General features: G+C 44.0%; 1 protein-coding gene across 2 annotated transcripts in view; it reads left to right on the plus strand.

Moving 5' to 3' along the window:
• The window catches only part of SGPL1 (sphingosine-1-phosphate lyase 1), a 32,588-nt gene extending 15,411 nt beyond the window's left edge, over nucleotides 1-17,177 (plus strand). For both annotated transcript variants that reach the window (XM_072869770.1, XM_072869769.1), the window contains exons 6-14: nucleotides 1,037-1,165; nucleotides 8,161-8,249; nucleotides 9,429-9,534; nucleotides 10,011-10,109; nucleotides 11,168-11,317; nucleotides 11,567-11,805; nucleotides 12,483-12,629; nucleotides 13,663-13,783; nucleotides 13,879-17,177. In XM_072869770.1, coding sequence (XP_072725871.1) covers nucleotides 1,037-1,165; nucleotides 8,161-8,249; nucleotides 9,429-9,534; nucleotides 10,011-10,109; nucleotides 11,168-11,317; nucleotides 11,567-11,805; nucleotides 12,483-12,629; nucleotides 13,663-13,783; nucleotides 13,879-14,019 — 1,221 coding nt within the window. In that variant the 3' untranslated portion in view covers nucleotides 14,020-17,177. The remainder of the gene's footprint in view (nucleotides 1-1,036; nucleotides 1,166-8,160; nucleotides 8,250-9,428; nucleotides 9,535-10,010; nucleotides 10,110-11,167; nucleotides 11,318-11,566; nucleotides 11,806-12,482; nucleotides 12,630-13,662; nucleotides 13,784-13,878) is intronic.
• The last annotated feature ends 187 nt before the right edge of the window (nucleotides 17,178-17,364 follow it).

Genomic DNA, 17,364 nt, shown 5'->3' on the forward strand with positions numbered 1-17,364 from the left:
GGACTTTGGACTGGAACAGCTTCACTGACCAAAATTGAATTCCTCTTGGTTTAAGCAAAAAAGAAGTTTGTAAAATGTTTTTTGGCAGTCCAAATCTTACAACAATGGGGCATTGGCATGCTTCAGTGGTGTCTTTGTTAGGTCTGTTTACCTACTCAGGAACTTTTCCCTTTGAGAAGGTTGGAAAATAACCTAAACAGCCCAAAGGTCTGCTTTCAAATATATCTACTTCAAGAGGTTTTTTGCTAGAAAGGGAAGTCTAGCTCCTGGGAACAGCTTTTATAACAGCTATAATGAGCTCTGTTTGGTGGTTGCTATTGGTGTTTTCTTCTGCTTGTTGACATTTTCTTTGCCACTTCTGGGGAAACATAAAGCTCAGAGCAGCCTTTCTAGAGGGGCCTCAGCTTGGATTGAGTGTTGTGGAAACATTCCCTCTGTTTGTGCTGATTATTCGCTGGTTTTTCCTGCTGTATTTCTTTTAACATCCCTGCAGTTGCTTTTTGATCTCAACTGCAGGAGGTCGGAACTGGCCTGTTCCAGCCTTATCCTGTGAGCCCGCAATTGCAGAATGAGCATGAAATACTGGTTTCCACGGCTACTTTTGTTGCGGTGTGGGTGGGCAGTTGTGCTTCAGAATTCCCCTTTAATAGTAAACTTTAAAACTAGTTCTTCAAAGTGAGTTTTTTGGCCTGCTTTGTGTAAAGCAATCATAGGGTGCATATTGTGTTCTTTTTAAAAAATAGCTAAACAATTCAACCTGTCTTTACAAAAAGAAATATTGTGATGTTATAGAATCACTCCAGAGGCCAGAATGCCCTAGAAAAACAAGTGAGTTTTTTTCTCCCCTCAGCTGTAGCTTGCCAGCTTGTGATATTATTTACTTGCAGCAGGAGTTAAGTCCAAGGAGATCTGCAGTATTGTCTGGGGCTAAATGCAGCTAATTTGCTTATACAGTGTGCATGGAGAGTTCCGAAATCTGCACTGATAATTCAGTGCTTCATCTGCAAGGCTAACTTTCTGCCTTTGTTTTCTGAAGGTGTATGAAGAGTTTGCCTGGAGTAATCCTCTCCATCCGGATATATTCCCTGGTTTGAGGAAGATGGAAGCAGAAGTAGTGAGGATTGCCTGTACGCTCTTCAATGGGGGCCCCAACTCTTGTGGTGCTGTAAGTAGCCTGTCTTCAAGTGTCCCATGAACACTTTAGATACTTCCGACTTTGATTTAAGTGTAAATGCACCTTCTGCTATCCGGCTGAGGTCAAGCTCCTTCTGGTATATGCCATGCCAACATAGCTGTACAGAAGACTGTTGCTAATTGCTCTTCTCGGTGAAGCTTTATGAGAGACAGTTTAACTCAGGGAAGTAGTTCTTTAGACAAGACCATTTACTTCAGCTTTTTTTTTTTTTTTCACACTCTTAAATGATACAGGCTTGATGGCAGTTGGAAAAGAGAACCAGTGTAATGTAGCCAGGCTGGTTGTCAGTGGGGGATGGTGAATGGAGCAGTGTCACTTTGAGTAGCTCCCCTCAGTTTTAATCGCTGAACTGGAAATCTGTGAGCCTGCCAGAATGCTAAGATTGAGGACAAGGCCAGCTGGCTGGCTGGCTGGTCACCAACAAGCAGCTTGAAGTATTGGTGATCAAGCAGGCATGGCATGTATTGTTATCTGTCCAGCTGGAAAGCTGTCTTTCCAGGCTTATGTGGCCTTCCAGTGTGCTAGAGTGGAAACCAGTTTTAAAACCTTGGTAGAGTTCCTAGCGAGAGTCCAGGTGTGTGTCCTTAAATTGATGATTTCAAAGTTGGTCAAAGAGCAAAGGTTGTGAACTTACACGGTGAATTAGTGTTATAAAAATGAGCCATGTTTTCTTATGCTCTTCTCTCTTGCTTTACCTTTTTGGTAAGGATCCTGAATTCCTTAGGCCAAATTCTCTCCCTGTTTACGTGGTGCATGGGACAGTGAGGTATTATCTCCTAGCATGGTGATCAGGTGCAGCTGTGATACAAACAGGCTACTTAATAACTTGCGAGGACGTAGTTCCATTTGTGAGAAGAATCCAGATGAGATTTTTCAGAGGCTGGGCGTGAGGTGATTGCTGTCTGTAAATATGCTAAGGAGGGAGAATGCTAGCAACAGCTGAAGATCCATATGGGAAGGCAGTGTTGACCCAAGAGCTTATGAGGTGAATGGGCCTTGAATGGGCTTAATCTGGCAGTTGGAGGCCTGGTTGTGTTAGGAGGTAAGTACTAGAGTAGCTTTATAGTAGGTGTAGTTGGGACCAAACTCCAACTGGATTGAAGATGAAACTTGACTGTGCAGTGTCCGGGAGTACAAGACGTGATTGCTTTTGATAGCAGGAGGTTGCACCCTGTGACCTGACTTTTCTTCTTGGGACTGTATTCCTTGTGCCACCTGCAAGCTTAGAGAAGGAGCATGCCTCTCTGCTTATAAAAAGCATTTAACCTCCTTCCTGGTTTTCAGTGCTTGGAACACATTATCCCTGGAGTGGGGAAGAGGCTGGGTCTAAAGCTATTGAAACTCATCTTTATCAACAGTTGAGATGTCAATTGATACAACAGTCAGATAACTCTGTGAAGCTTATTGTATGCTTGGAGAACTTTGCTTGCTGAAGCCTGCAATGCGTGTGTTTGGTTTTTGTTATGTAAAGCGTGTGTTGTAGAAGTGTCAACCTTGGCCCTGTGTTCTCTTTCACTGAAATTTAAAAGTAGAATTGCCTAAGAGGAGAGGTTCAGAATGGGTAAAAGACTGTTCCAAAACAATCAGACAGTGATCACAGCCAATGTGAGACCTCCACAGATGCTCTCTGGGGAATCCCACTTTTCCCTCTGCTCCTTTCTTCTTCCCCTCCCTTTCGAGGATTGTGCTGCAAAGCCGCAGCTGAGATTCAAGCAGAGGCAAAGCAAACAGGGAAGCATGCAACCTGCCATGGAGTTACGTTCTAGCTGGTTGAACAGTCAAATTTGCAGGGTGACAGGGAAGGTCGAAAAGTTGATTGGCCGGAAACATAAGATTAATTGCATCCCTGTAATTATCTTGTCCAAATGAGTGTCTCCAGTGGACTTTTTGTCTTCCTCCCATGTTGCCCTTCCTGACTGTGAAGAGTGTCCAGAGTTGCTAATCATTGATGGAGGGATGTGGGTGGATATATGGAGGTCACATGCTCTTTAAGTAGTTGGGCTCAAAGACTTCTTATTTTCTTCTCCCCAAATCAGAATGAACATTTCAGAATTATTTGTGGAGGCTTGGACAGTTACAAAGTCATTTTAAAAGGGCATTTTTTCAAACTGATGCTATGCTTTCTGTCTCTGGAAGGCCCTGCCGTAGCTGGTCGCTCAGACTGCTGCAGTTACGCTTCAGTAACCGGTGAGGCTGTAAAACAGAGAGATGGCTAAACCAGGGAGGGTGCAATGTCGTGAGTTATTGTTATCTTTAAATTGATCTGTTCGGGTGGCGCTGCTGGCTTTTTCTACTGAGAAGGCTTCTGGTTTACCTGATTCAACTTTTGCAGCGTTGTAAACTAAAACAAATGGTTTTTCTCCTAAATTTCATCACTGAATTTCATCACTTTCATCCAAGAAGCAATGTGTCTTATTGCCAGGTCCACATCCGCTGGATTTGCTAGCTTGTTTTAAGCAGCTGGGACTGCTTGTCCAATTTTGTTGATGCCTGGTGATGGTCCCTGAAGGCAGATGGAGCTTGTCGGTGTTTCTGGAGAGTGTATCTGTGGCTGTGCTATGTGGAAAACACCAAAAGTTTCTGTCTGCTTCTCAGTGGGACAATTTCACTTCCTTTGTGCTCTGATGTCCGTGACGTTGCAGAACAGCACTTTTTGGGGCTAATACTCTGCTGCTCAGTCTGGGAAAAGCAGCACAGTGACACATTTGTGCTGTTCCCAGGGCTTTCGGCAGCCTGGGGATCCCTGTGCCGTCCTGCCCCGTGTCACGTGGACATCTTCCGAAGCAGGATCCCTGGAGAGCAGTCCCTTGCTTCCTCTTTGAAGGCTTTTGGTTTGCTTAATAAATGCTAAAATGAAACATGTCTTTTTAGATTTCTGAATTTTAAATCAGATGAGCAGCTTGCATTATTTATAGAAGTTGCCTTTATTTGAGACATGGGGGCTATAATTCCCCTTAGTTTAAACATGGGCGTAAAAACACTAACAATGCCCTTGTGGTGGGGGGTGTGCAGGCATGCCTTTTACCTTAAATTGCACCGAGAGATGTTCTAGGTTTTTAAGCAGTTTTTAAAAGTAATCATTTTCAGTAGTGGATGGACGCTTCCTATTTCTCACTAATTACTACTTTTGTTCTTACTTTTAATCACGTTACACAGGAGCAAAGAGACAGGAATTGGTGATTTTTGGCTCCCAGGAGATTCTAATCACATTCTTGCAATGATTTGGAAGGACTAATTAAGCTCAGCACATAGAGGAGGAATGGGGGGAGTTTTGTTCTTGTCTGATGTGTGCATGTGTTCCTGTTGACAAGGTGCTTTTGTTTTGCAGTGCTGGCTCTGTGGATTTCCCCTCTAATTTGAGGAGAAATCACCACTTTTATGCAAGCTTCAATGATTTTTTTTTTTTAATTTTAGTAGTTGTTTGAACTTTAAAAAGAAAGGGCAGCTTTGAAGTGCAGGGGAAAATTGCATGGGGGTGTGTGTGTTTGATGTCAATCTCTATGAATTCTTCTTTGCACTTTCTGCAGCTGAGGACAGGAGAGAGGAGGCAAAATCAGTAGATGCAAACCTAAGCCTCCTATAGAAACCATCTTGTCTCTTCCTCCCAAATTCTGGGGCTTCCAAACTTTGTCGTAGTGCTGGCTGCACGTTTGAAGTAGGACTTGAACAGTGAAATGAGTGATGTGTCTTGCGGGGGCTTAAACTCTGCAGATCTGTCAGGTTTTATCTGTAGTGATGAGCAGGTCACCTTGCGAGAGACAACTAGTGGAATTTACAACTTGCAGGTTTACAGGGGTTTTATGTGAGTCTGCCACTACATTATGACCATGCAGTGGATTGTGGTATATTTTTACTCTAATGCTACCTTAGAATTAAATTGTAGTTCGCTTTCTTATTCATGGGGTAGTTCAGCTCAGTGAAACTTTTGGTCAGCTTTGTCTCCAGGGTCTGAATGGATGTGTTTCCTAAGGTGAAAATGCAAGCAAAACTTTAGAGACCATGAACCAAAGTGGTTCTTTTATGTCTGATGGTTTGACAGTGACATGCAAGTGGCATGGCCAAAGAAATCCTAGAATAGGGACCGTACCTCTTATTGCTGTTTTAATGATTTGGAGGGAGGGAGCAATGGAAGGGATATACTGAGTTTAGAAAGGAGAGGGGATATTTTTTCCCTGTGCTTTCTTCTCTCCCCTCCCATTTGGAAAATAATAAATAAATCGAGAACAAAAAAGTCTGTTTGCTTGCCTTTTTCCACACACTTTGCCTGGCTTTTGAAGATAGCGCAGGGTTGGAAAGCTGCTTAAAACAATGCCTGTTTCCAGTCCCTTTTCCCCATGGCATCGCTTGAGCCTGTGGACTTCCATTTAGAGGAGAGAAAAAAATATTTGTGTGAGCCATTGGCGGGTGCTGAATCACTGTGTGTTGGCCAGCTGCCGGCGTGCCGCAGGCGGTAGGGAAGTTGTATCCTGTGACAATGATTCAAGCCCTGGCTATAGCAGAACGAGTTTGCTGTTGATAGCTAAGCTGACAAAGCCTCCTGCAAAGGAGCAGACTCCCTCTGCAGGTATAAACCGCGTGGACCAAAAGAGTTTTTACTGCTGTAGCTGCACCACGCTAAAGGTGCTGCTGTAGATCAAGCTGCTCTTGGCACATCTCTGGCATACGCTCATGTTGGTACTGATGTGCTGACTGTGGGCCAATTTAGGAACCTGATGTGGCTGAAATTCAGCTTTTTGGGTGGATTTTCAGCTGCCTGAACAAGCTTTCTGTGTGGTCACCTGCATGCCAGTCTTGGTGCCTGGGAAGAGGATCCATCCTGGATTCTGTTCCTTAACCTGCATCTGACCAACTGCCGAAAAGCATTGACTCTGACCTCCCCAAAACTGTGTGGCTCAGCATTTGCATGAAGGTGATAAGCCAGACTTTGAAGGAAGGTTTGTCATTATATAAGAGTAAGGTGTTGGTACTTTGGTTGAAAGATCGAAAAGGGAGTAAGACTGTATAGAGGCTGCTCCTTGAAGAGCAGGTTATCTAGATGAGAGTAGAGGGTAGGGGCTGCTTGCCCAACAAGGAAGCAGGCCTGGTGGCAAGAAGCATCTGGTGTTCAGTAACATGAATCCCAAGATCCTTGAATCATGCCTAGCAAAGTTTTCACAACCACTGCAATATCGTAAGCAATGTTGCAGGCAGTGTTACAAGTATGCAATAATCCCATTCCTCTCCCACCCGGCAGTAGTAGGAAGGCAATCCATTTTATACCAGCTGTTGGTTTTTGTTTTTTTTTTTTCCCCCTGAAGGTAATAGCTGACAACTTCACAAATCTTTTCATAAGAAAGGTTGAGAAGTGAATGACACAGCCCATGAAACTTAGGACGTTGTGTTCCTGCTACCATGTATTTGCTTCACGATAAATGCAATGATTTCTTTATCCAGTGTTGAGGCTCTGTTAGGGTTGCTTTTACAAACTACCAAAAAAGCAGAAGTTGTCAGTGGTGTGACAGTCACTTCCACACTGCCTGTGGCAGCAGCTGCTGCTGGCTTGGATCATGTTAGGAACAAATGTGGCAGGCTGTTTTATGTGCCTGTGAACTTTGTTCCTTATCTCTGTACTTAATGTTTAGTCATTGTCATGCAGTCACGCTTCATCTTTGCATTTTGGGGTTTTGCAGCTATGTCAGCTGGGAAAAAAACCAAAAGAAAACAGACTAGCAGATGTCATAAGGCATGCAAATGTGATTGCATCCTTTTTATGTTTATTTTTTTGGGGAAGAGGTTAAAAGGGGAAGTTGCAGTTGGTTCAGCGGGTCTGAGGATCAAAATTAGTCTTCCATAAGCACTATAAGTAGCTTTTGATTCCTCTCTTTCACCTGCACTTCTGTATACCTGTCCCAGGTACCCCCCATCCTCAAGTTATGGCTCACCCAGCATAGCAGTAAGTCAGTCCTGCAGGATGCTTCAAAAACCAACCTCACATTTTACTAGGTTAAAATTTTACTTTGGAAGGTTTGTGCCCACACACTTTTCTGTCCCCTGCATGTCAGAACTCAAAGGCTGGCTGACGAGACAGTCCTCCCACTTGAGGAATTTCTTCCTGTAAAGTTTCATTTATTTATTTGCAACAGCTCTTGAGTTCTAGTATGCAATAGTAAACTTGATCGAACAGCTTGTGTGTGTACCTTCCTCTCTTCCACCTCCTGATGCAAACCCCCTTGTTCTCCTATGGTCAGGGTAAAGAGGGCTGGGACAGCACAGGTAGTGGGTTGTGTGGATACCAAAGTACTTGCTGGGGAGAGTAATGCAGAAATTCCTCCTGGTCTAAAATTTCTTGGGTCCTTGAGGACTTACAAGCTCTGGCCTGGTGTTGATCAGACCTAGGCTGGCCTCTGCAGAGAGAAGGTGGGAGAGAGCTCTGCGCTCTACAGTGTTCCAGGTTCTGGGAAGGTTTGGTAGCTCAGGAGCGGTGTCAACACTGAGCTGGCTCTGTGCCTCAGTGTGGCACTGCTCCAGACCTGATAAGCCCTGCTGGACTTCAGTTGACTTAATACAGAATAACTTCTTGTTTCTGTATATGTGGTATAATTAATCTGTAATCCAGATAAACAATCCCTGGGTAATCAAGAGCTAAGTATGTACTAGTAGTTTCATGAGGTGCAGTCATGCTTGCCAGCTAGTGACTGTGCAGTATGGTCCCCTCTTGTCAGGCTTTTGAGTTGGATATTTTTTTTGTTTTCCCTTTCCCCTGCCCCCTTTAAATAGAGGAGTCAACATTTATTTAAATGTGCACTTTCAAGCTGAATGTCAGAAAGCTACCTTGAGCTGTTCAGTGGCTTCTGCTGCCCTTGAACCATGAGTTTTCCTATACATCTCTGGACAGATGCTGTGGCAGCATCCCTTTTTTGCTTTTCTCTTCTGCAACATCCATGTAAGCAGTTGTTTTTCTTGTTTGCTTCTTTTCTTCACCGCAGATGACATCTGGGGGGACTGAGAGCATTCTGATGGCTTGCAAGGCGTACCGAGACCTGGCTTACGAGAGGGGCATCAAACAGCCAGAAATGTGAGCAATACTTCTGTGGCTTTGTTTTTGCTTCGGGAGCTTGTGGGACTTACTGTTCCTCTGAGTGGAGGTGGCTGCTAGACCCCAATATTCCTTCATTTCATATCTCATTACTGCCTCCTCTTTGTCTATCTGTGTCTGAAGGAGAGAAACCTGGGTCGAAAGAAGCGGTGCAAAAGCACAGGAACCTTTAAGCAGCCTGGGGGCCATGATTTTGCTGGGGGGCTGTGGTAGCTACACTGTGCAGATGTTTTTGGCAATACCTGCGTGCTGCTCTAGGCAGAGCCCACTCGTATCTGCTTTGGGCCCCTCTTGAGCAGAGATTGTCAGGGCCTTTGAAGTGTTTAAGGGTTTTGATTTATTCAGATCAAAGAGGGTTTAGCCTGAAAACTCTGGGACTAAAGTTGGGGCTGGTTGGAGCTGAAATGAGGAATTGTGCTAATCGTTGCACTGCTAACAGAGGATTTGCTCTTTCTAATGTGCTTCTTTTTTCTAGACAGTGCATCAAAAATATTTCTCTGGTTAATTGCTTACGAGGGGAAAATGTAAAGAGAGATGAAACACTGTGGTGTTCATCTTCTGCTGAATTCCCGCAGTTCTTTTCTTCCCTCTCTAACATTTTTGCATGTTATTAAAGGTCCTGATAAAGATGTGATGCCTCAGAAAACAAGGTTAATTAAGGCTGTTCAGCCACTGCTATCTGAGATGGGAGACAGCAAATGTTATGTTCATTTGGTGTTAGTTATGCTGCTCCTTCCCTTTTGTATTGTCTCATATGCCCCTCTCAGGGAGGGTAGCTGGTTGGAGATGGTACAATATTGTCTGATATGACAAGAAATTAACTTTCTTGGGAACTCTGGTTCCTGGTTCACAGAAGACCACGTAGTGGAATAGAATACTTTAACAGGTTTTCTCTGGGTTGTTCAAGATCCGAGTGTCCATCATTTTAGTTCAGAACAGCACGTGGCCTCTCATCTGTCCCAGAGAGCATTTTCCCCAACTTTTTTCTTTTTCTGGTCTGTATGACTTTTGGCTAGTTGAAACATGCAATTGGCTTGTTTGTGACCTGTCTGTCACACACAGATATCTGCAAGTTGAATTTTTTTGCTCTTTCCCTCCAGTTCACGGTGAGGCTTAGGTGCTGCCTGGGTTGACATATGCAATCTGTTACTTTTCTAGGTTGGTCCCGGTGAGTGCTCACGCAGCATTTGACAAGGCAGCACACTACTTTGGACTGAAGTTGATTCACATACCGTTGACTAAGGCTATGGAAGTGGATGTTCAGGTATTGCTTTAGGCAGCACGGCACACTTTCTGTGGGAAATTAGCATTGTACAGCAAATAGCAAGAAATCTACCTATCCAGGTGGCAAGTCAGTGGATAGAGAGGGATGAATGCTTCCTGGAAATAAGAAAAAATGGCAGGAGTAAGTGCCCGTCACTGCAGATAAGGTTTTGTTTGAAATAATTGTATGCAAACCATCCCTTTTTCCGGTGTGATTCATTTAGAATCAAATAATTCATGTATTTCAGAAATAGTCCCAGATTTCAGATGAGGGCAAATGAAAGTGTTCTAGTATTTCCAAGTGGATGAGTTAAATTATTCAGCTGATGTCTGCTTGTAGCTCATTGCTTTGCTTTCTATAGGCTTTTGTATGTTGGTTTTTAAGACCAGACGCTGCATGTTTTCACTTTTTATCTTTTTTGGCAGGGTGGCACTTGGTAAATGGAATGTGAGCATCTTCTCTCTTTAAATCTTCAGGCAATGAGGAGAGCTATCTCGAAGAACACAGCCATGCTGGTCTGTTCCGCTCCCCAGTTCCCGCATGGAATTATGGACCCCATTGAAGAGGTGGCAGAGGTAGAGTGCCCCTGGGACTTCTGGGTGCTGTAGCAATAAAACCAGCATGTCCTTCTGTACAAGAAGACCAGAGGGGTTCCAGAGTGCCAGCCAGTGAATCTGGTGGGAGGAGCAGGCTGGTTGGGAGGGTATTACTGTCCTTAAATTGGGTATTAGCCAACAGCAGGGTATGTACGACACAATTTGGAAGTGAGGAGGAATATGGGACTTTTTTCTTGCACTCTGTAACTGCTGTGAAAGGGTGGGCTTTAAATACCAGATGTACCCCTGGGCATTGTTGTAAAGCTGGTTGTGTGGCGCTGGATTTCGGACTTGAGCTGGTGCATACAGCGTGTCACAGCAAGGCAAAGTGGCAAGCCTTTTGCATGTGCTTTGTCTCTGAACTCTCAAGTCTGTGCCATAAACTTCTGCTGTAACTGAAGGTATGTATTTTGTATGTGACTGAGCTCTGCTTGCACCCGCTGCGAGACCAACCAGAAGGGCATTCTTTGATATCCGAGAGGAAATAACAACAAAATAGTCCACCTGGTAAAAAGGCTTTGATTTAGGGCCTACTGGTTGTAGCAAGCTTGATGCAGGAGTTGGAGGAATGCATGGAGGGAGTAGGAGTCAAAGGGCTGGGATCTTATTTTTCAAACACGCCTCTTGATTTTTCTCTCCATGCTCCAGTTATTTATTTTGTATGTAACCAGCCAAGGCCTCTGACCTTATTTTAATTTGGATCGCACCCTTACACTCTATTGCAGATACTCCTTTCAGACCACATTGTCACATCTCTTGGGAAATATGGCAAACTGCCAAAATGCGATGTTGTTTTTCCTCTTGCTGGCAATCTTCAAATATGTGGAAAGCAGGAGAAGGCATCCCACAAGTAGCCAGCCCTTCCAGATCTCCTATCCTCAACAGCGTGAGAGTGGCATGATGTTCCAAAAGGGTCCAGGAAATGTTTAATTGTGAAATGCAGAGTACCTTTTGGTGACTAGAGTTTGGGTGCCCCGACAACGTTGTTTTCTTGCCTGATTGCGTGTTACTCACCAGAATCTCTTGTTCACACACAGCTTGCGGTGAAGTACAAAATCCCCTTCCACGTCGATGCCTGCCTGGGTGGTTTTCTTATTGCTTTCATGGACAAGGCAGGGTTCCCTCTAAAGCGTCGATTTGACTTCCGCATAAAAGGTGTGACCAGCATTTCTGCTGATACCCACAAGGTAAGAAGTGGGGAGAAAGGTCTTCCCATGCTTTCATTTTTGGGGAGCAATTCCCAATGCCTTCAGGCATTTCTGCTTTGCGATGTGGAGAAGTGCTGAAGTGCAGGCATAAGGGCTGCCCTATTCAGATGCTTTGTGCAATGTGCCGAAGTACGGGCAAATGGGATCTTGATGACGGCATGCAGTGAGTGCTTGAATGTGTTCCTGTGCCCTCCTGCTGCTCTTCAATGCTTTCTGTGCCCCTTGCAGTATGGCTACGCTCCCAAGGGCTCCTCAGTGGTGCTGTACAGCGACAAGAAGTACAGGAGCTACCAGTTCTTTATAGCACCTGACTGGCAAGGGGGCATATACGCCTCCCCCTCCGTGGCAGGCTCCAGGCCTGGTGGAATCATAGCCGCATGTTGGGCAACTCTGATGCACATAGGGGAATCGGGCTACGTTGAGGCTACGAAGAGGATCATTAAAACGGCTCGTTTCCTCGAATCAGAGTACGTGCGTGCCTTAGCGTTTTGATCACACTCTTTAACCCTGTTCTGGACTCTTCCTCCCAAACTGCTTTTTTCTCTTGCAACTTTTTTTTTTCTCCCCTGAAGAAACTATAGCATGTTACCTGCTGGGTGTGGGGATCCACTGGGCAGTTATGGGAGAAGATGCTTTATTTATGCCCAGGTTTCTGCCCTGTGCCAGATAGCTGAGAGGCACAGAGAGGAGGGATGCAGGCATCTTTATTTAGCTGACTTTGCTTTGAGAGTTTCTTCTGCCTCAGCCATGGCTGAGGAAGAATCTGGAAGGACTTACTGAAGATGATGAAAGAAGGGTTATACTCTCTCTTGTTGGGGTGATTGTGTTGCGATGTGAGCTGATAAGCTGATCTTCTCTGCTACTCTGTCTTCCCTTGCCTCTGTGTCCTCCCTCTTTTCCATTTCTTCCTGAGTGTACTTAACTTTAGGGCCTCTAATGGCCTGAGTCCTCTTGCAAGTCTCAATGGCCTGGGCTAGTTGCGTGATTTTTTTTTTTTTTTTTTTTTTTTTTTTTTTTTTTGGTAGGGGTGTGCTGTCATCTGTTCCCTTCTGTAGCTTTTCCTTTAAGGCTCCAGATAGATGGACAGAATGTCTGGCCCCTGTAACCCTGGTCAGTCACTTCTTTTCTCCTTTTTCTTTTTCAGGTTGAGAAAAATTGACAGCATCTTCATTTTGGGGAAACCTGAGGTGTCTGTTCTCTCCATCGGTTCGGACACTTTTGACATTTATCGATTATCTAATTTCTTAGCTGCAAAAGGATGGAACTTAAATGTCCTACAGTTCCCATCAAGGTGAGTTTGTGGAGACTAGTGGAGTGATGTGCGTAGCCAGGGTATGCAAGGGTCATCTTCAGGCCACGTAGCTCTCTTGATTTGCTGAGTGGTGGTGTCCATATCTGATAAATTGTATGTAGACTTTTCCTCTGCAGAGAAGGAATTACTTTTGTAATTGCTGATACACAGCAGTTACTGCAGTGAGGATAAGGCAATAGTAATTTTAATGAGCCTGGCAGAGGACATATCTGAAGCTCCTTTTCTATTTACCTCCGTCTAATACAAGCAGAAAAATATTAATAACCAGGGCTTTATCTCATGCTAGTTAACTGAGGGTTTATAGATTTATTTATTTATTTTTAGTATCTTGCTGCCCACTGAGGATGAAGGTAATTGAAAGAACAGCGAAGGGCTGATCATTTCCAGTGATCTTTCCAGCCTGGTGTAAAATGAACGTTTGTCAGAGAGTTTCCTTGAGCGTGTAGTTGTTTTTCTGTGAGTAAAAGGGGCAAACGCTCTCAGATGTAGCTGCACTGAAAAAATTTTGGACTTGCAGTTAGCATAAAGCGAAGTCTAGAGAGCCTGAAGTGATAGCTCAGAGGTGCGAGTAGCCCTGTTCCTTCTGGTGGGTGCTAACTTCCACGCTGTGGGTGGCTGATGGCTTAACTAAGCTGCAGAGGAAGTGGAGGGAAGTGATGGCAAGGATTACCATGCTTGCAGGCAGCTGCATTTTTCTCACCAGAGGTACCTGGAATGAGGTGAGAAAATTATAGGCCTTTAACTGTGTACAGTGAAGTTGGGAAGGAAGGAGGAGTTGCCATTTTGCAAAAGAAGAGCTGAACTCTCCGCAGCTTGGTTCTAGCAAGTATTTTGCAGGGATTACCTTTAATTGGAAGGGAGTGGATCGTCTTCTCCCATTATACTGCTGAAATGCTATTTTAAGGAGATACATGGTTGTCACTGGCCAGGGAAGGGCTGTCAGTTGCTCAGAAAATGTGGAACTGCACATACTTGAGATGGTTAATCTCTCCCCTCTCCTCTGCCTGCCCAGCATTCATCTCTGCATTACGCAGTTGCATACGAAGTCCGGTGTTGCTGAACAGTTCCTGAAAGACGTTAAAGACAGCATCGAGGAGATCATGAAGGACCTCAATGCCAAGACCACAGGCATGGTAGGGAGGCCAGCATATAGTGAGGGTGTGTTTGGGGTGAGCATGTTTCTCTGGCATTAACGATCCTATGTAACGATCTCCTTTTCTCTGCTTAGGGAGCCATCTATGGAATGGCCCAGTCTGTCCCAGACAGGAGCTTGGTAGCGGAGATTTCTCAGGCATACTTGGACGGCCTCTACAGCACGGATGTTCCTTGCAGTGAAAAGCACATGAACGGCTCTCCCGGCCACCACTGACTGTAGTGCATCAACTGGTGCCTTGTCAACTAGCACTGGGTGGTTCTAAAGGTTTCCTAGGGGAAGAGATTGCAGTAAGCCTTTGTTCCTACAATTGCAGGTCTGATGGTGGCTTGATCTTGAAAACTTCCTTCGCTGTCTTGGTCTGTTCTGATACCTGCATTATTTTCATGCCCAACTTTAGTTTTAGGGCTTTTCTTCCCTTCCTCCGCCTATTTGCATCATGACTATTAATGGTGAATTGAATGTCCGTTCCGCAACTCCAAATTCCTCAGGTATTCTGTGTGTCACTTCATTCCTTGCTGTTTCTTCTCCTCAGACCTAGTATTCAGCCAGTGTCCAGCCAAGTGTTATATTTTAGTTCTCATGTTGTGTTCCAAAGCTTCAATCTTCCCAGAAATTGAAGGTAGAAAATAAATTGAATATTTTGTTTTCTTCTGAGTATTCCTCCAAGCTACTGCATTTAACAGACCGTGCTGGGAGCCTTATATCTTATGTAATGCAGAGCTGATAAATTGGCAAAGGAAAGATGGTCATGTACTCTTTTTGAAATCCCCTCTGGAGATCTCAGTGAGACTGCAATCAATATCTGCTGAGGGGAAAAAAACCCAACACAAAATCCTTTTCTGGAATTTCTTGGTTTGAATAACAGCAGAAATGGAAACCAAGTGGATGGTGTAGGGAGAGGAACTGGATGGTACTGAAAATCCTAGGTACGTAGTAACTGTTTTGCTTCCCTGCCTCTTCTAGGAGACATGCATTTACCACCTAGAGTGCTTGTTGTACCTTGCACAATTCTGCAGGGATGTGCAAAACAGTGATTTCACTGTTCATAACTTGAAGGTTTTGCACTATCTCACAGTGCTGTAGTAGAGTCAGGCCCTGGCATGTATCATGGCTAGGGACTTAATGTGCAAATGGATGGCACCAAAGCTGACCTTTTTTTACCATGATCTTTTAGTATAAAAAGGTGACTTTTGTAATAGTAGTAATCTCTGCTCTTTGCACTGATTTTTTTTTTTTTTTTAAGGCACATTCTCAAAAGGGCATTCACCATTGTGCCTTGACGCTTCTCTGGCTTTTTTTTTGTGGGACGCCAGGGAGGGTTTGAGGGTTCAGCTGTTGACTGCAGCGTTTGCTGTGGTCATTTCCTTATGGTACTATACTAAAAAAAACCTCAAAGGCAGACTGGCCTCAGAGAAAGTATGCTTGCCTGTAAGGTAGAATAGTAGTTGTATTGAGCCAAGTCCCTTCACAGTATTACGAAGATGCTGGCATAGCTCTGAGAGGTAGATGATAGCATGCAGCAAGTTGGAGGTATTCAAGCCTTGCGCGTATGGCTCACCCTTCCTATTTTTCTCTGCTGTTTTTACGGTTTTCCCAGTGCAACTTGTGAGGCAGTTGTTGGCCTTAAGGACAAGCTAGAATCTCTTGAGTTATTAAACAGCGGTGGAGTCACTCCTGCAGGGCCTTCCCATGTATTTCCTCTCAGCTTTTTGCATGCTACCGAGAGTTTCCTGGGCAGAGTTCAACACTTGCGAGAAGACTTTGTGCCACGTCTGCAGAGTCTTGTGCAGGGCATCTTAAGCCATCTGTCGCTCTGCTGTAGTGGACTTGTTAGCCCGAAGCTGACCCTCACTGGCTTAACGCAGGTGAAGCACGCACTTGCACAATAATTATACTGAATGGAAAGCCTACTTACCAGCCACTGCACAAACCAGCGCAGCAGCCTTGGGCCCAGTGATTGTGGGAAGAATACTTGCTTTTTAACAGGTTTATTCTCAGTGCTAGGAGACAAAAGTATTTTGGCCATCTGCCCTTAAATTGATGACTTTATGCATGTCTCTGAGCCCTTTTGAAAACACCGCGTTTGAATTGCCTGATAGTCTCTTGATGGTGTTACCAGCTCTGGCAGTCAGCATTTATGTTGGACCTATTTATTCTGTTAACGTCTTGCCAATGTGACCATTACTGCAGCTCTGAGTTTGCTGTACTTTGGAGACAGTCTTAAGTGTCTGGCTACTGTGATGGTTCTCTTTTGAACCGAGATTTAAAAAAACAAAACAAAAAAGGGAGGTACTCTTTTTGTTTCTGCTTTAAAAGAAAAGGGAGATGGATTGGGGTGGGGTTAAGGAGAGAAAAACTCCCTCCTCTTACCTGGTTGCATTCTCCTCTGAAGAAGTAGATGGATCTAACAGATCAGTGCTCCATTTCACATTTTTTGATGTATTTGAAGATGTTATTTGTAAGTCAATGTATTCCATTCTGTGCTTCACTTACTAGTAATATTTGTGGGTTTAATTATTTTATGTGTATTTGTTCTATACTGTAAATGTAATCTTCTGGTCAGGAATAGGCCACTGTAATTTACCGTTGTGTAGTCTTTATTCATCCTTGTCATCTAACATGTAATCTGCATCTCCTTTATGCCAAATAGTCTTAGGAGAATGGTGTGATTAACAGGCTGTATAATTATTTAAAAGACAAAAAAGAATTTTATGGACTGGATTATTTTCTGAAACAGGATGGTACTTTAGAACTGGAAGGATCTTCGCAACTATTAATTCCTCCGAGATTTCTGACTGTCAGGTTTTCCAAGTGCGACACTAAATTTGTTGCTTGTAGAAAGCACTTCCAAGGGATTTGTGTGCTCTTAGGTACTAGACTGAAGAATATCCAATGGGATGGACCAAGAAGAGATGTGTGTCTTCATGCCACGGATTTAATCTGCACTTTTCTGATGACTTGGGGGAGTGGAAGGGTTGCATACAACACAATATCTTGCCCAATAAATACACATTGACTTTTTAATGAACAAATGGGACGAGTTCATCTGATGGCAGTATTCTGTATTGCTCTAATTTGCCACTGTAAAACTGTAGGCTGAAATAGCTGAAGAGATGGTGAAAATGGGCCTAGTTTGTATTAAAATGGTGCATTTAGCTATCTAGGCTCATTGAACTCTTATTTTTTCTGTTTCAATGCTCATTTGAATGTATGGGGACCTATTGCTCCTGGTCTTTGCTCATGCACAGCCTAGTCTGTGGCAGGGAGAATCGCTTCTGAATCTTACTAACTCTGCCCGAGGGCTGTTCTTTCATTCTGTCTAGATAAAGGTGGTGTCTGTGGCCACATCTTTTGTGTGACGTTCAAGGATGCTGAAAACTGTCATTTAAGAGCGATGGATTTTCTCTTAATGCTTTATAGAACTTTAAAGGGTTAAAAAAAAGGAAAAAAAAATACCAGCATTGAGTGTTTGTAGTGCTTCTCCCAGACTACTTTGCTGAAAGCAACTACTGTTGGTTTCACAGCAAATTGTTCCTTTTGTACTGAAAATGCAGCAAT

The sequence above is a fragment of the Ciconia boyciana genome, chromosome 8, assembly GCF_034638445.1.
Source record: "Ciconia boyciana chromosome 8, ASM3463844v1, whole genome shotgun sequence".
NCBI classification, from domain to species: domain Eukaryota; kingdom Metazoa; phylum Chordata; class Aves; order Ciconiiformes; family Ciconiidae; genus Ciconia; species Ciconia boyciana.